This window comes from Ictidomys tridecemlineatus, chromosome 8, assembly GCF_052094955.1.
Source record: "Ictidomys tridecemlineatus isolate mIctTri1 chromosome 8, mIctTri1.hap1, whole genome shotgun sequence".
Classification (NCBI taxonomy): Eukaryota; Metazoa; Chordata; class Mammalia; order Rodentia; family Sciuridae; genus Ictidomys; species Ictidomys tridecemlineatus.
Window position 1 is genome coordinate 154,317,440 of NC_135484.1, and position 15,987 is coordinate 154,333,426.

General features: G+C 39.1%; 1 protein-coding gene across 2 annotated transcripts; it reads right to left on the reverse strand.

Moving 5' to 3' along the window:
- Window positions 1-283: 283 nt before the first annotated feature.
- Window positions 284-15,930, reverse strand: LOC120888930 (tyrosyl-DNA phosphodiesterase 2). 2 transcript variants are annotated; one of them, XM_078020608.1, is made up of 7 exons: window positions 15,638-15,930; window positions 15,476-15,561; window positions 9,305-9,478; window positions 8,478-8,569; window positions 5,603-5,721; window positions 4,074-4,244; window positions 284-1,583 (listed from the first exon to the last, which is right to left on the reverse strand). In XM_078020608.1, exons 1-7 carry the CDS (start codon window positions 15,788-15,790, stop codon window positions 1,302-1,304), a joined length of 1,077 nt encoding a protein of 358 aa, XP_077876734.1. In that variant the 5' UTR covers window positions 15,791-15,930; the 3' UTR covers window positions 284-1,301. The 2 variants fall into 2 exon arrangements, with proteins under 2 accessions (XP_077876734.1, XP_077876735.1); XM_078020609.1 differs by lacking the exon at window positions 4,074-4,244.
- Between the last annotated feature and the right edge of the window lie 57 nt (window positions 15,931-15,987).

Below are 15,987 nucleotides of genomic sequence, written 5' to 3' on the forward strand. Positions count from 1 at the left end.
CACCAACCTTCACTTGTGATTAACATGTAAAATTCCTTTCCAGAGTCATTGCAAAGGGAACATCACATCAATCAAATAGGTGTTTCAGTTAACTTTGGCACCACTGATGAAAATAAGGTCCTGTAACTTCTCATTCTAGTTTTTCCCACAGCATTTTTATGTTCTAAGAAAGAAAATTATTCTTGATGATTCCTTGAGGGGGAGGAAACATAGGAAGCTGTTTTCTTTCATAAAAGGTCGAAGTAACAGCAGTGGAGGCAGAGCAGGGAACACAGAAACATACTAAACTATAAACACAAAATTCTTTATTTACAGTACATTTCTCTTGGGGTCACCCCCCTACATACACAAACTTTAAAGCACATTTTAAACTTAAAAAAAAAAGAAAAAGAAAAAAAATACTCTTAATTCACTTATTGTAAAATAGCTCTATCTTACAAGTAGCAAAACTAAAAGGTTATTTCTCTTTATGGATTTATTTTTCTCTTAGGAAAAAGGATCCATGCTGTTATAAATCTGATTTTAATCATTATCAAGACTAATTTTGCCTTTGTTAGCAACATACCTACACCATTAATCAGAAAAAAGTTAAGAAATTTTAAATCATAAGACTTCATTTATAGCTTACCAATTATGTACTTAATTATGTACTTCATTTATAGCTTACCAATTATGTATTTAAGTTGGATGCAGGACAGCTGTCACTAACAACAGAGGAATGTGGCTTTTTCTTTTGAGATTATCTAAACTTGTGAAATATGATAAGAGATCCAGGTCCAGGAACTAAGTAATCTGTTTTTTCTTTCGGTGACTTTTAAAAATTATTACTATTTTGGTGCCTGATTGAAAAACACTATAAAGGTTAGTCCCGAGACAAGGTGGCCCCTGGTGGGAATCCATCTGGAAGCTACGAACACTGACAGAGCTCCCACAGAATTTATGCCCTTTCACTAAATGACCTCACATTCTGAACACAGGCATGTTTACATTAAACATACATTATTATTATTATTTTTTGTATATGTGTGTGTGTGTGTGTGTGTTGCTAGGGATTGAACCCAGGACCTCATGCATGCAAGACAAGCACTCCACCAATTGACCTATATTCCCAGCCTCAGACATTAATATTTAACTCAGAATTCTGAGAACATAATCTATAAAATCTTTTTTTTTTCTGAAACAATTTTCCAGTATATTAATTCCTCTATATGAAACCTACCTTTCCAGATAGGTAGAAACGATACCTGCAAAAAGTTCAGAAGTCTACTCAAAACATTTAAACTCACACGTGAAAAAACATTTCACAATATCACATCCAAGTTGCACAGAAGACCCCAGTGATCACTAGGAAATCTACCACAGTCCAGTTTCTCCAACCCAAGGAGGTCCAAACTTCGGGGAATAATGTGGCCCTCTTCTGCTGCTGCTCTGAAAAATATCCGATCAAAACGAAGCTTACAAGAGGCAGATATTCCAAGATTGGAGTTCATCTGTGTGTCCCAAGTGTACTGGCAATGCTTAGGTTTGCCCAAAAACTCCCACACATCCAAGATGTTGTCAGGTAACCCACCACATTTAGTGACCTGAAAAGAAGAAAAAAAAAAAAAAGGATGATGATTCACACTGTTTTTTTTTTTAATTTAAAAAAGTGTTTGCTATTATCATATCTATGTGTAACATTTTAAACCAGAATGCCAAAAATGATTTGTTAATGCTTAATGTGATATAACTAGAAACATAATAAGAAGCATAATGCTACAGGGTAACACATAGGTAATATATAAATATTGAGAGAGCTATAGAGGTTCAAAATTTGTCCCTTCTCTTCTGCCATGAATACTAATTCTAGGTGTTAGATAAAACACAGAAGGCTGAACACTAAGGCTTCAGTTATTGCTGTTAGTTTTTGAAAACTGAACTTACATGAGAAGAAGGGAAAAAACTACTACACTACAAATTTAGACAGAGCATTTATATTTTAAGCGTACTAACAAAATTGAGCTTTCTCCCATTCAAATCCAGGATTTAAAAATTTTTTGTGGCCTGGGCATAGCTCAGTAATAGAGTATATGTTTGCATATTTGAGGCCCTGGGTTAAGTTCCCAGAACCAAATAAACAAACACAAAATAGAGTTGTATCTGTTTATAGTAAAATCTGTACTACACAAAGTTTATCACTCTAGCCATTTTTAAGAACACGACTCTTTGAGATTAAGTAAATTCACATTGTTGTGCAACCATCACCACCATCCATCTATAGACCCTCTCCTCTGTATGAAACTTTATATCCATTAATAACACCAATTCACAATTTCTGTGTCCTCCCAGTCCTTGGCAGTTGTTATTCTGTTTTTCATGTAAGAGAAATAGCATAATATTTTGAACTGCATGGACTGGCTTCATTCAGTTAGAATAATTTAAGATTTATTAGCATGTGGCATGTGTCAAACTTTTTTTTTTTAATTTTATTTTTGTGGCACTGGGGATTGAATCTGAGCTACCACCGAGTTACATCTGGAGCACCCCTATCCTTTTCTGAGATAAGATCTTACCAAGTTGCCAAGGCTGGCCTTGAATTTGCAACCTCCTGCCTCAGCCTCCTGAGTCACTGAGATTACAAGTGTGAACCACCACCATTAGCTAAAATTTCCTTCCTTTTTAAGCCTCAATAATATTACACTATATGTATATATTACGTACAATTACACTTGGGTTGCTTGTACTTTTTTTTTTTTTAGTATTTATTTTTTAGTTGTAGGTGGACACAACATCTTTATTATTTATCTTTATGTGGTGCTGGGGAATGAACCCAAGGCCTTGTCTGTGCTAGGGGAGCGCTCTACCACTAAGCCACAACCCCAGCCCTGCTTGTACCTTTTAGGGACTGTGAATAACACTGCTGTGAACAAGGGCTTACAAATATCTGTATAAGTCCTTACCTTTCACTTCTTCTAGGTGAATATCTAGAAGCAGAATTCTAGACCAGATAATAATTCTTTTTGTTGTTGTAAGTTTTTATTTTTTAGTTATAGATGGACACAATACCTTTATTTAGTTATATGAGATGCTGAGGATTGAACCCAGTGCCTTACATGTGCAAGGCAAGTGCTCTATCACTGAGCCACAACCCCAGCCCCAGAGATCATATAATAATTCTACATTTAATTTTTTGAGGTCCTAAAAAATCCCTACGTATCTCAACTAAACTGAGGGGACAGAAACTTTTAGTCCTGGACACAGTGACAGCAGGAAAAGGGAGTAAATATATTGATAATTATTATGACATATCAATATAAAGATTTTTGTCTAGAAATATACCATTACATTTTGTTAATTATTAGTGTGACTGAATATCTTTCATGGTTTTAAAATCTCAAATTTCTAAGTATGCAGAATAAAACTTGACAAAATTGGGGGGATGGGGATGTAGCTCAGTGGTAGAGCACTTGCCTTCCATGTGTGAGGCCCTAGGTTCAATTACCAGAACCACTGGATACATAAATAAAATTTAAAAAAAAGAATTTCAGAAGACAGAGGGTTAAGTAATATGGTCAAACTTTTCAGTAGGAATGATGCAAATAATCTTAACCTTTTCTAAATTCCTCTAAACATTTTCTCTATATGCCTCTTATTAAATCCCATATATACATTTGTTTCATGTTATCTATTTCACATGCTACATTTTTTTCGCTAATAAGAGTCTCTGCTCGGGGCTGGGGATGTGGCTCAAGCGGTAGCGTGCTCGCCTGGCATGCGTGCGGCCCGGGTTCGATCCTCAGCACCACATACAAACAAAGATGTTGTGTCTGCCAAGAACTAAAAAATAAAAAATAAATATTAAAAATTCTCTCTCTCTCTCCTCTTACTCTCTCTTTAAAAAAAAAAAAAAGAGTCTCTCCTACCCCTAGGTATGTATATATTCAGCAAAGGCTAAAAAAGTATTTTCTGCCTTGCATTTACAAGGTTATGTATACACTTTGAGTGATCAAAGGTCCTAGTTTCAACCGCTTTGATCAAAGGAACCTAAATTAGCAATAACTTCTTCACAGACACTGGACTGACTGGTTACTCACTTCCTGATCCCGTAAGTTTGTATCTCCTGCAAATATAACCGTGGCTGACTCTGGAGCCTCTTGCATTTTCTTTAATACCATTTGTAACTGACTCATTCGTTCCTTGGCATGTCCTCTGGTGCTCTCCAAATGGGAAGTCATAAGGTAAAGGTCATTTTCAGACAAACTCACCTGCAACAAGATGCATAATTATTAAAATAACCAATGATCACTAATGCTGGACTATGGTAACAAAATTGCACACTATTCAATCAACTGGTAAATATTTTACTATTCCTCTTGATGGAAGAAGTGTTTAGTACTAACCCTGGCACCAAGAAGGCTGTGTAGCAAGCACATGCTACTGCACTTCCCCAGGGTCTCCAGGCCATCATTATCAGTTCTCTCCTCTAGATGCTTACTGCACACTGCACAGGCTTCTGCTAAAGCCTCCAGACTAGATTAAGACAGAAATTTCTCTCCAAAGCCATAAATTATTTTCAAGCACAAATGGTTCTTATTTATTGTTATATTATTTATGACCTGGCACACAGGTACTCAAAAAATGACACTCAAGCTGGGTGTAGTGGTGCACACCTATATAATTCCAGTAATATAAGAGGCTAAGGCAGGAGGATCACAAATTCAAGGCCAGCCTGGGAAACTTAGACAGACCCTGTCTCAAAATTAGGGGCAGTGGGGAGAAGGGTGTGTGTGTGTGTGTGTGTGTGTGTGTGTGTGTGTGTGTGTGTGTGTGTGTGTTGGTGCGCTGAGGATATTGCTCAACAATACAGCACTCCTGGTTTGATCCCTAGTACTGAAAAATAAATAAAAAGTCACTTAATTGACTGAGAACCATTTACCTTTTGCATTTAAGATATTAACAACATAGGATCTGATATTAAAGTTTGCAGAACCAAGTATAATTCTTTCATATAGGACTCATGCCCTTCTATAATCTGGACCATGCTTACTTGTCAACCTCCTGTACGCTACTGACTTCATGCCTCTGCACCCAAATGCAGAGAAGGCTTGTCCATACCTGTACACAAACACCTCTTGTAACTCCTAAGTGTCTGTACATGGTGATTTCCCCACATGGACAATAAGGCTAATAGTCATTTCTCCTTTCTCTTAATTTACACACAATACCATTTACACCTCTTTATTCACTATATACACAATCTCTCCCTCACTAATCTATCAACTGTATAAAAGCAAGACCTATTTGATCACTTTTATAAGCCTCACAAACAACAACAGAGTCACACAGAATTACATTGAGTATGAACGTTTTTTAGGAAGTAAATGTACAATGTTAGAAAACTCTCAAATATTTTTAGGAAAACATCTAACAAGTTAAGAATTCTATTTTTACATACCTATCAATAATTCAACAAAGTTTTTTAAGACTACTTAAAAGACTATATATAAGGAGCAAATTTTTCTGTAGTAGTTTAAAAAATGTTTTCTAAAAATAGACAACATCATGGGATTGCTTTTAAAAATTCTTTAAAAAAAAGAAAAAAACTTAAATTTAAATGACTTACATGAACACACAAAAGGTTCCTCATCATTTTGGTACTTGGAAAAGGAATAATCTCTTGGCTTTTTAATTTCACTCTTGATTTTTTCAACATTATAGCTGTGAAATATCCCTCTTCATGACCTTCAAATGTGTGAGGGGAAAATTCAGTTTATCACAAGTTTTTTTACTGAAGATTTTATAACAAAAGGTAACATAATTAAATGGATCTAAATCTTTAAACTTCTTCAAAATAGCTCACAGCCAATCAAGCCTATGTTTACCTGTCCCATCCCAAAGTTTAATCAGAAGCATGGAAGATATAAAAAAAATAAAAATAAACAGAGATGGGGTTCAGGTAGAATAAGAAGAGAAGCACAGTGAATTAAAGTTTCCAATAGCAGAAAAGAGAAAGCATGGAAACAAGTGGTAAATGGTTTATCAGCACAGCGGGGAACCAGTTGAGTGCAGATAGAGGACCACCAAGGAGAAGCAAGCAGGCTTGTTCCACCAAAGTGTGGAAACAGGACTGGACCATAAGGCTACTACAGAAGACAGGTGCTGAGCTCAGGCCAGGAGGCCAGGAGAAGGACTGACTACAGGGCTAAACACATCCCAAAGGTCTTCCACAGCTCTGGGCAGCCAGTGGCCCCCACACTAATAGGAGACTAAAGATCACCAGCTGTTACGTGAGGGGTGAGAGGAGAATGAGTGAGGTGTGGACTAGAAATAAGGATAAAGTGAAGATGTGGACTAGAAATAAGGATAAAGCCTACTCAAGAGAGGGTGCCTCAGCTGCTCCTCCCACTGACCTCCTATTAGCAAGAAGGCAATACAAGCACACCAACACCCAGAAGACAGAGCTAAGGAATTTATTCCTCTTATTTTGTTTTTCTTGAGATAGAGGTCTCAGGTCCAGCTATGTTGACTAGCCTAATATTGAATTCCTGGACCTAAGCAATCTTCCTGCCTCAGCTGGAACTACAGGCATGTGCTACACACAATTCTGGCTTAAGAAGAATTTTTTCTTAAAGCAACTGAATGGTTTCAGGTTAAAGACTTCTACACACTGACACACAGACAATCGGGGATCTCCCTCAACTCAACAAGCAATTGGCTCTAAAATGAACGAATGCTTCCCTCACCTCTGGTGAGGTGTGCTACCCAAACTTGCCCAGAAATATTAAGTTGCAATCGGTTCTTTAGTACCTTGCATTTAACTGTATCAAGAGCCAAGGATTCCTCGACATTTAAGTATCAGGTCTAAGGTAACATGACTGACAGAAAAATAGATGATCAAAAGAGATGAGAAGGAAGCGAAGGCACACAGATTAAAACCTAAAACCAACAACAAGAAGAAAGAAGGCTCTTAGAAATAAGCTGCAGTATTCATTAATCAAGAAGAAACATAAGGGGCTGGGGCTGTAGCTCAGCGGGAGAGCACTTGCCTATCATGTGTGAGGCACTGGGCTTGATCCTTGGCACCACATAAAAATCAATAAAAAACAAAAACAAAATAAAGGTATAGTGTTCATTTTTACAACTAAAAAAGAAAGAAAGAAAATATATAAGAAAGAGAACTGTTCAGTGAAGAGAAAGCCTATAAAATTAAAATAAATATATCCCAAAAGTTAAGAAAGTTGCATCACCTCCATTGTAAACTAGAAGACACTGAGGCAGTATCTTCAAAATTCATGGGAAATGACTTTCCTACCTAGAAATCTACATCCATTTAAAATTATCAACCAACTGCATGAGGCTAGAACAAAGGCATTTTCAATATTCTAGGATTTAAAAACTTCACTACTCAATGTACTACTTCTTAAAAAGTAATTCAAGGGATCGGCTCCCCCAAAAAATGAAGAAGTAAACTGAGGAACAGCAAGGCATGAGATTCAAAAAACAAGAAATCCAAATGAGAGAGACATAAAGAATGCCCCAAGAACATGCCGAAAGGAAGCCCACAAAGAGGAACAAACAGAGATTGAGAGACTCTTTTCCTTTACAGTCATGGATTCAAGAATAAACTAAAATTAAATACTGCATACTAAGTAAAAGCAAAAATTAAAAACAACAACAACAACAAAAAACCCCCAGAAAACACTGAATATCAAAACCAGGAGATATGGCCAAGTGCTACGATAAATATACTTAGCAAAAACAAAATAAATGGAAAATTTTTAAAAATCAAATTATTCAGGGCAAAAAGACAAGGGGGACAAAAAAAGAATAAAGACTCTGAAAAAGCATAACCACAATGTAACTATCACGCTTAAAATGACTAATAACTATGCTCAGGGGACAGCTCAAGTGGCAGAGTACATGTTCAGCACAGACAGGCCCTGGTGATATCCCAGCACACACAATTTAACTGAATTCCACCAAAAACAGAGCCAGTGTTTCAAATTGTAGTACATTACATTTTTCAAAAAAATCAGACATTTCAACTACTTTTTCACATTTATTAACCCTAAATGTTATGTAATATTCTCCTATAATTCTTTTAGTAATCTTGTACCTTTTTTCCCTGAAACTTATATTTGTGCTTTTTCTTCTCTATATTCAATTAGGTTAACTTAAACTTTGTCTATCTCTTTAATCTATTTTTTTTTTGGGGGGGGGGAGGAGGGCAAGGGGAGGTGCTGGGGATTGAACCAAGGGTGCTTAACCACTAAGGCACATCCCCAGCCCTTTTCATTTTTAAATTTTGAGACAGGGTCTCACTAAGTTGCTTAGGACTTTGCTAAAATGCTGAGGCTAGCCTCAAACTTGTGATCCTCCTCTCTCAAGTCTCCCAAATTGCTGAGATTATAAATGATTATAAAGATGTGCCACCCTGCTCAGCTCTTTCATCTGTTTTTCAAAGAAAAAGACAAATTAAATAACAGGAAAAGTGTTACCTGTAATAATTTCGTAACTCCTTGCTCTCTTCTTTAGATAGTTATAATATGGGGGAATAACTTCCTGTAGAAATATTACATCTGGGCTGTACCTAATTAGAAACATCAATTGAATGTAAATACTAGGTATACCATTCATTTTCAGCTACCTCAATGAAAGAAACTCCACAGTGTAAGAAATGTAAAACTGTTACCCTTTAGGGCACTTAATATCCAACCTTTGAGTCATGATAAAATAAGAAAGATTTATGTTACTTAACACTCAGCACTATTATGATCAAATTAAAAAGAACAAAGGCCAGGGATGTAGCTCAGAGTCAGAGCACTTGCCCGGCTTGTGTGAGGCCCTGGATATAATCCCTAGCACCATAAAAACAAAAATCTACCACCAAAATACACTGAATGACTGAAAGTAGAAACCACCATATTGAGAGCCTATAATGATCTTGCCCTTTAATAGATGCTTTCAATGTTATCTCTGTTGATTCTCTTAAAATAGTGAGAAAACTAAAGTCCAGAAAACTTAAGTGGTTTGTCCAAGTCACTAAACTGGTGCAGGGTAAAAACAGATCTTCTGGATTTTAATTTCACAGTAGTTATAGTAATTACACACAAAGTTTACTGTGTAAAATAATTCTAGAAGGCTTCTAACAAAAATTGGTATTTCCTATCTGTCCCACCTCAAGATGCTACTCTTGGAGGCAATCACCTCACAAGTTTCTCCTGTGAACCTAAATCTAATTCTAAAGCCCACAACACTGGGCTGTCATTCCATAGCTATGTAAGACACATTGTCACAGTAAATGATCAACAAAAGTGATACTTACAAAGTTATGTAGGAACACACCCCACGAGCCCTCTCCTGCAGACTGTTTAGATCCAATCCATCAATATTCCACGTAATGAGAGAGAACATGCTGCCATCTTCTTGCTGAGTATTTTCAGATGGGTTGATTTTTGAACTAGTGGAATCAGTTGTTTCTTCACTGGTTAGGTCAACACTAGCAAAGATCAGAATAATACACAACTTTGCAAATAATCGATATATTGATTAAAAATTCTTTTGTATTTGTAGCCCTTATTTTGCAGATATAGACTAAAAATACCTAATTAGAAAATTCAAAATGTCCTCCCTGACCGAAACACTTCTTGTTCCAAGCATTTCAGATAAAGGGTACTCAGCCTATAATTAATTAATTATTTTATCATTTATTTTGTGGTGCTGGGGATTGAACCCAGGGCCTTATGCATACGAGGCAAGCACTCTACCAACTGAGCTGTAGTCCCCCTTTATTTATTTATAGGAAAAAAAGTTTTCTAGCTTTGCCAGCAAAAGAGCAGCACAGGCAACTCCGGTCCCAGAGGCTGTGATTCTGCCCATCAGGGGGAAGAGGGGGCTTTTAAAGAGGTGATTCAAAGGCTACATTCCAGTGCTCTGACTGAATTTGAATTTCACTTGTTAATTTGAGAGGGTCATTTCTGAGATTTCTGGTACCATCCCCAAAGTCTGAATTACTTTGTTCCTGTGGTGGGTGAGTGCTAGAGGACAGATAACTCTGCCTAGGAAGGGGAAGAAAGGTAATCCTGTTTCCGCCAAGATTAGGGAGGAGCAGGCAAAGAGGAAGAGACAAAAAAAAATGTCCATTTTAAAAATAAGACACAGTGGCAGAGTAGTAAGGGCTAATTCAAAGAATAAAGTGGACCACTGTTGCATTTCTACATTCTATTTCTACGAAGAAATCTCTAAGTTACTCCTGCTGAGTCAAGGTTGTGGGGATTAACCAGTAAGTGAAATTTAAGAAAGCCCTAAAAATATCTATTCATAGAAGACTAAATGTTAAATGACTGAGGAAAAATAGAGTCTCTGTTATCCAAATGTTTGCTCACTTACATAGTTATAACCAATTCAATATCCTTCAGGTGTCATTAAAATAATTTTTTAAGAGGGCTGGTGATGTAGCTCAGGGGTAGCATGCTTGCCTAGCATGTGCAAAGTCCTGAATTGGGGCCCCCACATCATACATGCGCATAAAACAACCAGAGCCTCAAATTAGACTAGGAAATATAAGAGTTCCAAATTTATTTGGGTTATGTCATTTAAAGTAAGAGCTCACTGTTTTAGATTAGAAAAACAACTGCAAATCCTTTCCTATTTCCTTAGTTGAGTGGGGAAGTCTAGTATTCCTCCCCTTGAATTGGACTTTAGTGACTTGTTTGACGAATAGAGGACAGTACAGTGGAAGGGATATGCTGGGACTTCTGAAGCTTGGTCATAAGCCCTGAAGCTTCCACTCAGGCCTTTTGGAACCTTGAGCTGCCCTTAGAGGCCGGACTACCTTAAGACTGCCACGAGAGGCCATATTTAAGTTCTCCAGTCCATAGTTCTACCCAAACTCTATTACACCCACATTAAGGCCCCAAATAAATGAGTGGAGAGAGAAAACATTAAAGATGACTGCTAAGGGGCTGAGGTGTGGCTCAGAGGTAGAACACTCGCCTAGCATGTGAGGCCCTGGGTTCGAACCTTAGCACCACATATAAATAAATAAAATAATATTAAAAAAAGATGACTGCTAAGTATTTATAAACTATAAGTTCAAGAAATCTATAGTTTTAATTAACTTAATGCCGACTGCTATGGCTTAGATGTTGTTTGTTAAGCATATATTCATGTGTTTGAGGCTTGGTCCCCGGGGCGGCAGTACTGGGATTTTTAAGGAGTGGGCCCTTGTGGAAGTCCTTAGGTCAGTGGGATTCCTGTCCTTAGAAGGAATAATGGATTCAGGGAGCAAGTTCTCACAAGAGTGGGTTCTTTAAAAAAAACCCTGAGCCTACCCAGTCACTCTCTGGCTTCCTGTGTCAAGATGTAATTGGTCTGCCTGCATGTACTCCTGTCATCCACGTGCCATAACAGGCCCTCTCCAGAGCCTGTGCCATGTTGTTTAGACTTTCAGATTCCAAAACTGTAAACTGAAAAAAACACTTTTTCTTTATAAGTAGCCTAACTTGTCTTTGCTCTGGAATCACTCATTTCTAAGAGACCCTTGTTCCTTTTAGTAAAGAACTGTGTTTAGAAGCCAACATCTATCTTGGTGCCAGATGAACTTAATAATTTTGAAACAAATTATAAATCTTTTAAGTTGTCTTTTTTATACATCACATTTGAGAGCATAAAAAAAAATGTGCAAAACTTTCCTTTGAGTTTTATCCTCCCCAAAAGCTCTTTCTTCCTCAATAATTATTTACTATTGTATATTTTTTCAAAGTCTTATTGCCAAAGAGAAAAAGCTAAATGATTCTAGTATTTTGTCAAGAATGTTAGCACCTTCCTCTTTCATTGGAAGCATTAAAAAAAAAAAAAAGGCAGGAATATCAGCCCCTCACTTTTGTCCAATTTTTTCATCCACAGTTATATATTTTAAAATGTGTATAGTACTGAACTGGGCTGCATATATGACAGTGATCCCATAAGATTATAATGGAGCTGAAAAATTCCTATCATTTAGTTACCTTGTAGCCATCTTAAATTTATTTTTAAAAATTTTTTTAGTTGAAGATGGACAAAATATCTGTATTTTTTTAAAATTCATTTTTATGTGGTGCTGAGGATTGAATCCAGTGCCTCATGCATGCAAGGCAAGCGCTCTACCACTGAGCTACAGCTACAGCTACAGCCCCAGCCCCAGCCATCTTAAATTTAACATCACATTACTTGGGTGTTTGGGGGTGATGCTGGTATAAACAAACAGTACGGTCAGTCATGTAAAAGTACTACATCATACAGCTATGTAAGGTAAATTAAATACTTGATCATAATTCTTTTAGTCAGCTTTCTCACTACTGTGACTAAAGGATCTGATCAGCACAGAACCCAGGGGTGCTCTACCACTGAGTTACATCCCCACCCCTTTCTATTTTCTTGAGTCAGGGTCTTGCACTAAATTGTAGAAGCTGTCCTCAAACTTAGAATCCTATTTCAAGTTGCTGGGATTACAAGTGTGCACCACTGTGCCCAATCTTCCTTTCAAAGTTTAAAGATGACTACCTGTAACTACTTAATAAAAATGTAAGCACTCTTTCTCTCTCCTTAATGGAAGATAATCCAAAGTCCCAATAGATGGGATTGTCATGGAGTGCTGTCATGAATAAAGTACAATAGTGTTCTTAATCAGAGCTGACATTTACTGACCTCTTCCTAAGTGCCAGGCCTATTCCAAGGGTCTTATATCTATTAACTTATTCAATCCTTAGAACAACCCCAATGAGGTAGGTACTATTACTCACCTCAAGATAAAGATTATCGGTTACTAAATGGCACAGGTGGATTTATATCTTTGCATTTTGGCTCCAGAATTTATGACCTTATTTACTGCACTATTAGTTCTTCTCCTTGTTTCACTGTAATCCAACACCATGTGTGTAATTTATGTATAAATATCCATAATAAGTTCCATAAGTATCCATAATACTTAATGTGGGAAAAGTACCTAAAGAATTGCAATAAAAACTTCTATTCAGAAAAATGGAGAAACAAATTCCAAAACTAGTGTTGAACAGAAATAATAAGGAACTGAACTTGACTTCCTCTCTAAGTAGTAAATGCTTTAGTCTATGTGATGCCTTAGGTTCTATGTTTGAGAATAGAATTCCTCAGCTTTAAATCACCTGAGGTCTTGTCAAAATGCAGATTATGATTCAGCAGGTTTGGGAGGGGACCTGAGATTTGGCATGTCTAACAAATCCCCAGGCAGTGTCATGCTGTTGGTTAGGAGAAAGAACGCTGTTAACAGAAACATGCAAGAGGCAGGCTCTACATCAGAATTACCAGAGCTGCTTAAAAAAAGAAAAAGCTCGATAAGGTGGGACTGGGGTTATGGCTCAGTGGTTGAGCACTTACCTCGAATGTGTGAGGCACTGAGTTCAATCCTCAGCACCACATAAATAAATAAAATAAAGATATTGTGTCCATCTCCAACTAAAAAATATTTTTAAAAAATCGATAAGGAATAAATGGGTCCCACTTCACACTAATTAAGCTCTCTATGGAGTGAGGCCCCAGGACAAAAAAAATTTTTTTTAACTCCCCAGGTAATTTTAATCAGTAGCTAAGATTCAACACAGCACACCTGGTTTTAAGAAAAATTTTCCTTGTCTCTCCTGAGACACACTAAATATAGATTCTAATGTAGAGGCTAAATCACTTTAGTGTTGTTTGTTTTTGCTAATATCTTAGGAATTCACTGAAGGTTCTACCCACTGCTTTAACATAATCAAAGCCCTTGTGCAGCAGCTTCAATTTTTCTGGTCACAAAATCTTCCTAAAGCCAACATCAAAAAATCTAATCAGGGGCTGAGCGCGCTCGCCTGGCATGCGTGTGGCCCGGGTTCGATCCTCAGCATCACATATAAACAAAGATGTTGTGTCCGCCGAAAACTAAAAAAATAAATATTAAAAATTCTTTCTCCTCTCTCTCTCAAAAAAAAAAATCTAATCAGGTCATGATACATGAATATTTACGAATTAGAAACACCTGGAAGCTTGACCTTTCTCTATTTTCCTTAGGAGAGCTGAGAAAACTAAAGCCACAGTCTTCTCAGTATTTGCTCAGAGGTTTAAGAGACAACAGACTACAGCCTTATAACTTTTTCCCCCGTGCCAAGGTACCATTCTAGAGTAGGGGACTTCTAATAGCTCCAATGTCACACTACTCAACTCAGTACATTTTTTGTGAGGACCTATATCAAGGAGTTCACTTACTTTGTTTTGATTTATCAGTCTGTTACAAATAACAGACAACGACTCAGAAAAGAGTCTGCACTGTGACTAGCCAACAGTACAGGCTATCCATAAAGTGGTAAGAACTTCATAATTCAACACACACTAGCTGAGACTATTACCTGCCAAATATTGTGTCATATTTTTGAGAAATCAATAATAAATAAAACAGATATGTCTTTACCAAACGTGTAGTGGAGTAAAAGATATAAAATACTGAATCACAGTTAAGAGTATGGAGCAAGTTATGACAAGGATCACCCAAGATGTAAATACAAGTACCTAAAACAGGAAGCTTATCCAGACTTGAAAGGTCAGGGAATTTTCAGCAGGTATCATGCCTAAACTGAGTCCTCTAAGATAAGTATTAGTAAGCAAGGAAGGAAAAAGGGAAAGTCTCAAGCAAAGGTAATAGAGAAAAACAAAAATGGCCCACTGGAATAAATGAAAGTTCGATGTCTGAAATTCTTCCGGTAATAGGAAAAAGAGGGTGGCAGATGAACATCCTGGAATGATAGGCAGAGTGACAATGGAACTTATGAGGCAAATGGGCTTTATTTTATGAGCAATAAAGCAGGAACTGGGGACAGGTCACTTAAATAAAAGGAGTGTGGATTAAAACCACCACCAAAACCTACCGTTCTGGTGGGCCAGCAGAGAGCAAATAAACAGAAAACAAGGCGACTTCAAGTTACCATTCCGGGGAGGGAGGAGAGTAGCAGGGCTTGAACCCAGGAGCGCTGGTGTGACCCGGGGCCTGGCTAAGTTGCTGAGGCTGGCTTTGAACTGGCGATCCTGGCCTCGGCCTCCCGAGCTGCTGGGATTCCAGGTGTGCATCACTACACCTGGCAAGTCACCATTTTTTTGAAAGAGGATCTAACCTCATTCCTTTCAAATTTCGTACAATTCCACTGTCAGAGCCAGGCGCAGCGGCGCAGGCCCGTTGGCCGAGCCTGCGGACAGCGGGTAACAGGCGGCCGCAGTCTCTCAACAGGGATGCGGCGCTGGCCCGTCACCCCGGCGGCTCGGGAGGCGGAGGCAGGAGGATGGCGAGTTCAAAGCCAGCCTCAACTCGGGGAGACCCTGCCTCTAGGTGAAATACGACAGAGGGCTGGGACGTGGCTCAGAGGTCGAGTGCGCCCGCGCCCAATCCCCAGAACCAAAAAAATAAGTAAGTAAGTAGGGAGGTAGCTCCGGCCGCCCGCCCCGGCCGCCCGCTCACCAGGCCGCGGGCGGCGACGCCTCCCCGGGGCGGCCCTCCTCGGCGCTCTCCTCCACCGGCGGCTCGAAGTAGGAGTGCAGCGCTCTCTGAAAGGCAAAGGCACAGGCTGCAGCGGGGGCGCCACGGCACGGCGAGGCGCGGGGCGGAGGCGGCCGAGCGTACTTCCATCTCCCAGTCGTTCTCGGCCAGGTAGCACTGGGCCACGCCGGCGTCGCAGCGCGCCACCGAGGCGAAGTCCTCGCACAGAAGCCGCCGCCTCTTCCCCTCGGGTTCCCCCTCGTCCGGCGCCGCTACCACGCGGTCCTCCCGCTCCATCACTCGCGCCACCGGTCGTCCGTGCGCGCTCTGCGCAGGCGCCCGACGCGCCGGTGCTCCGAGTCAGCAGTCCGGCCGGAAACGCGCTCGGCTCTCCGAGGCCCGCGGCATTGTGGACACAACGCGCCTGCGCGTTCGGCCCACAGCGCAGCGGGCGGGGCCCCTGCCCCCCGCGCTGCCCTTGGCTCCAGGGAACG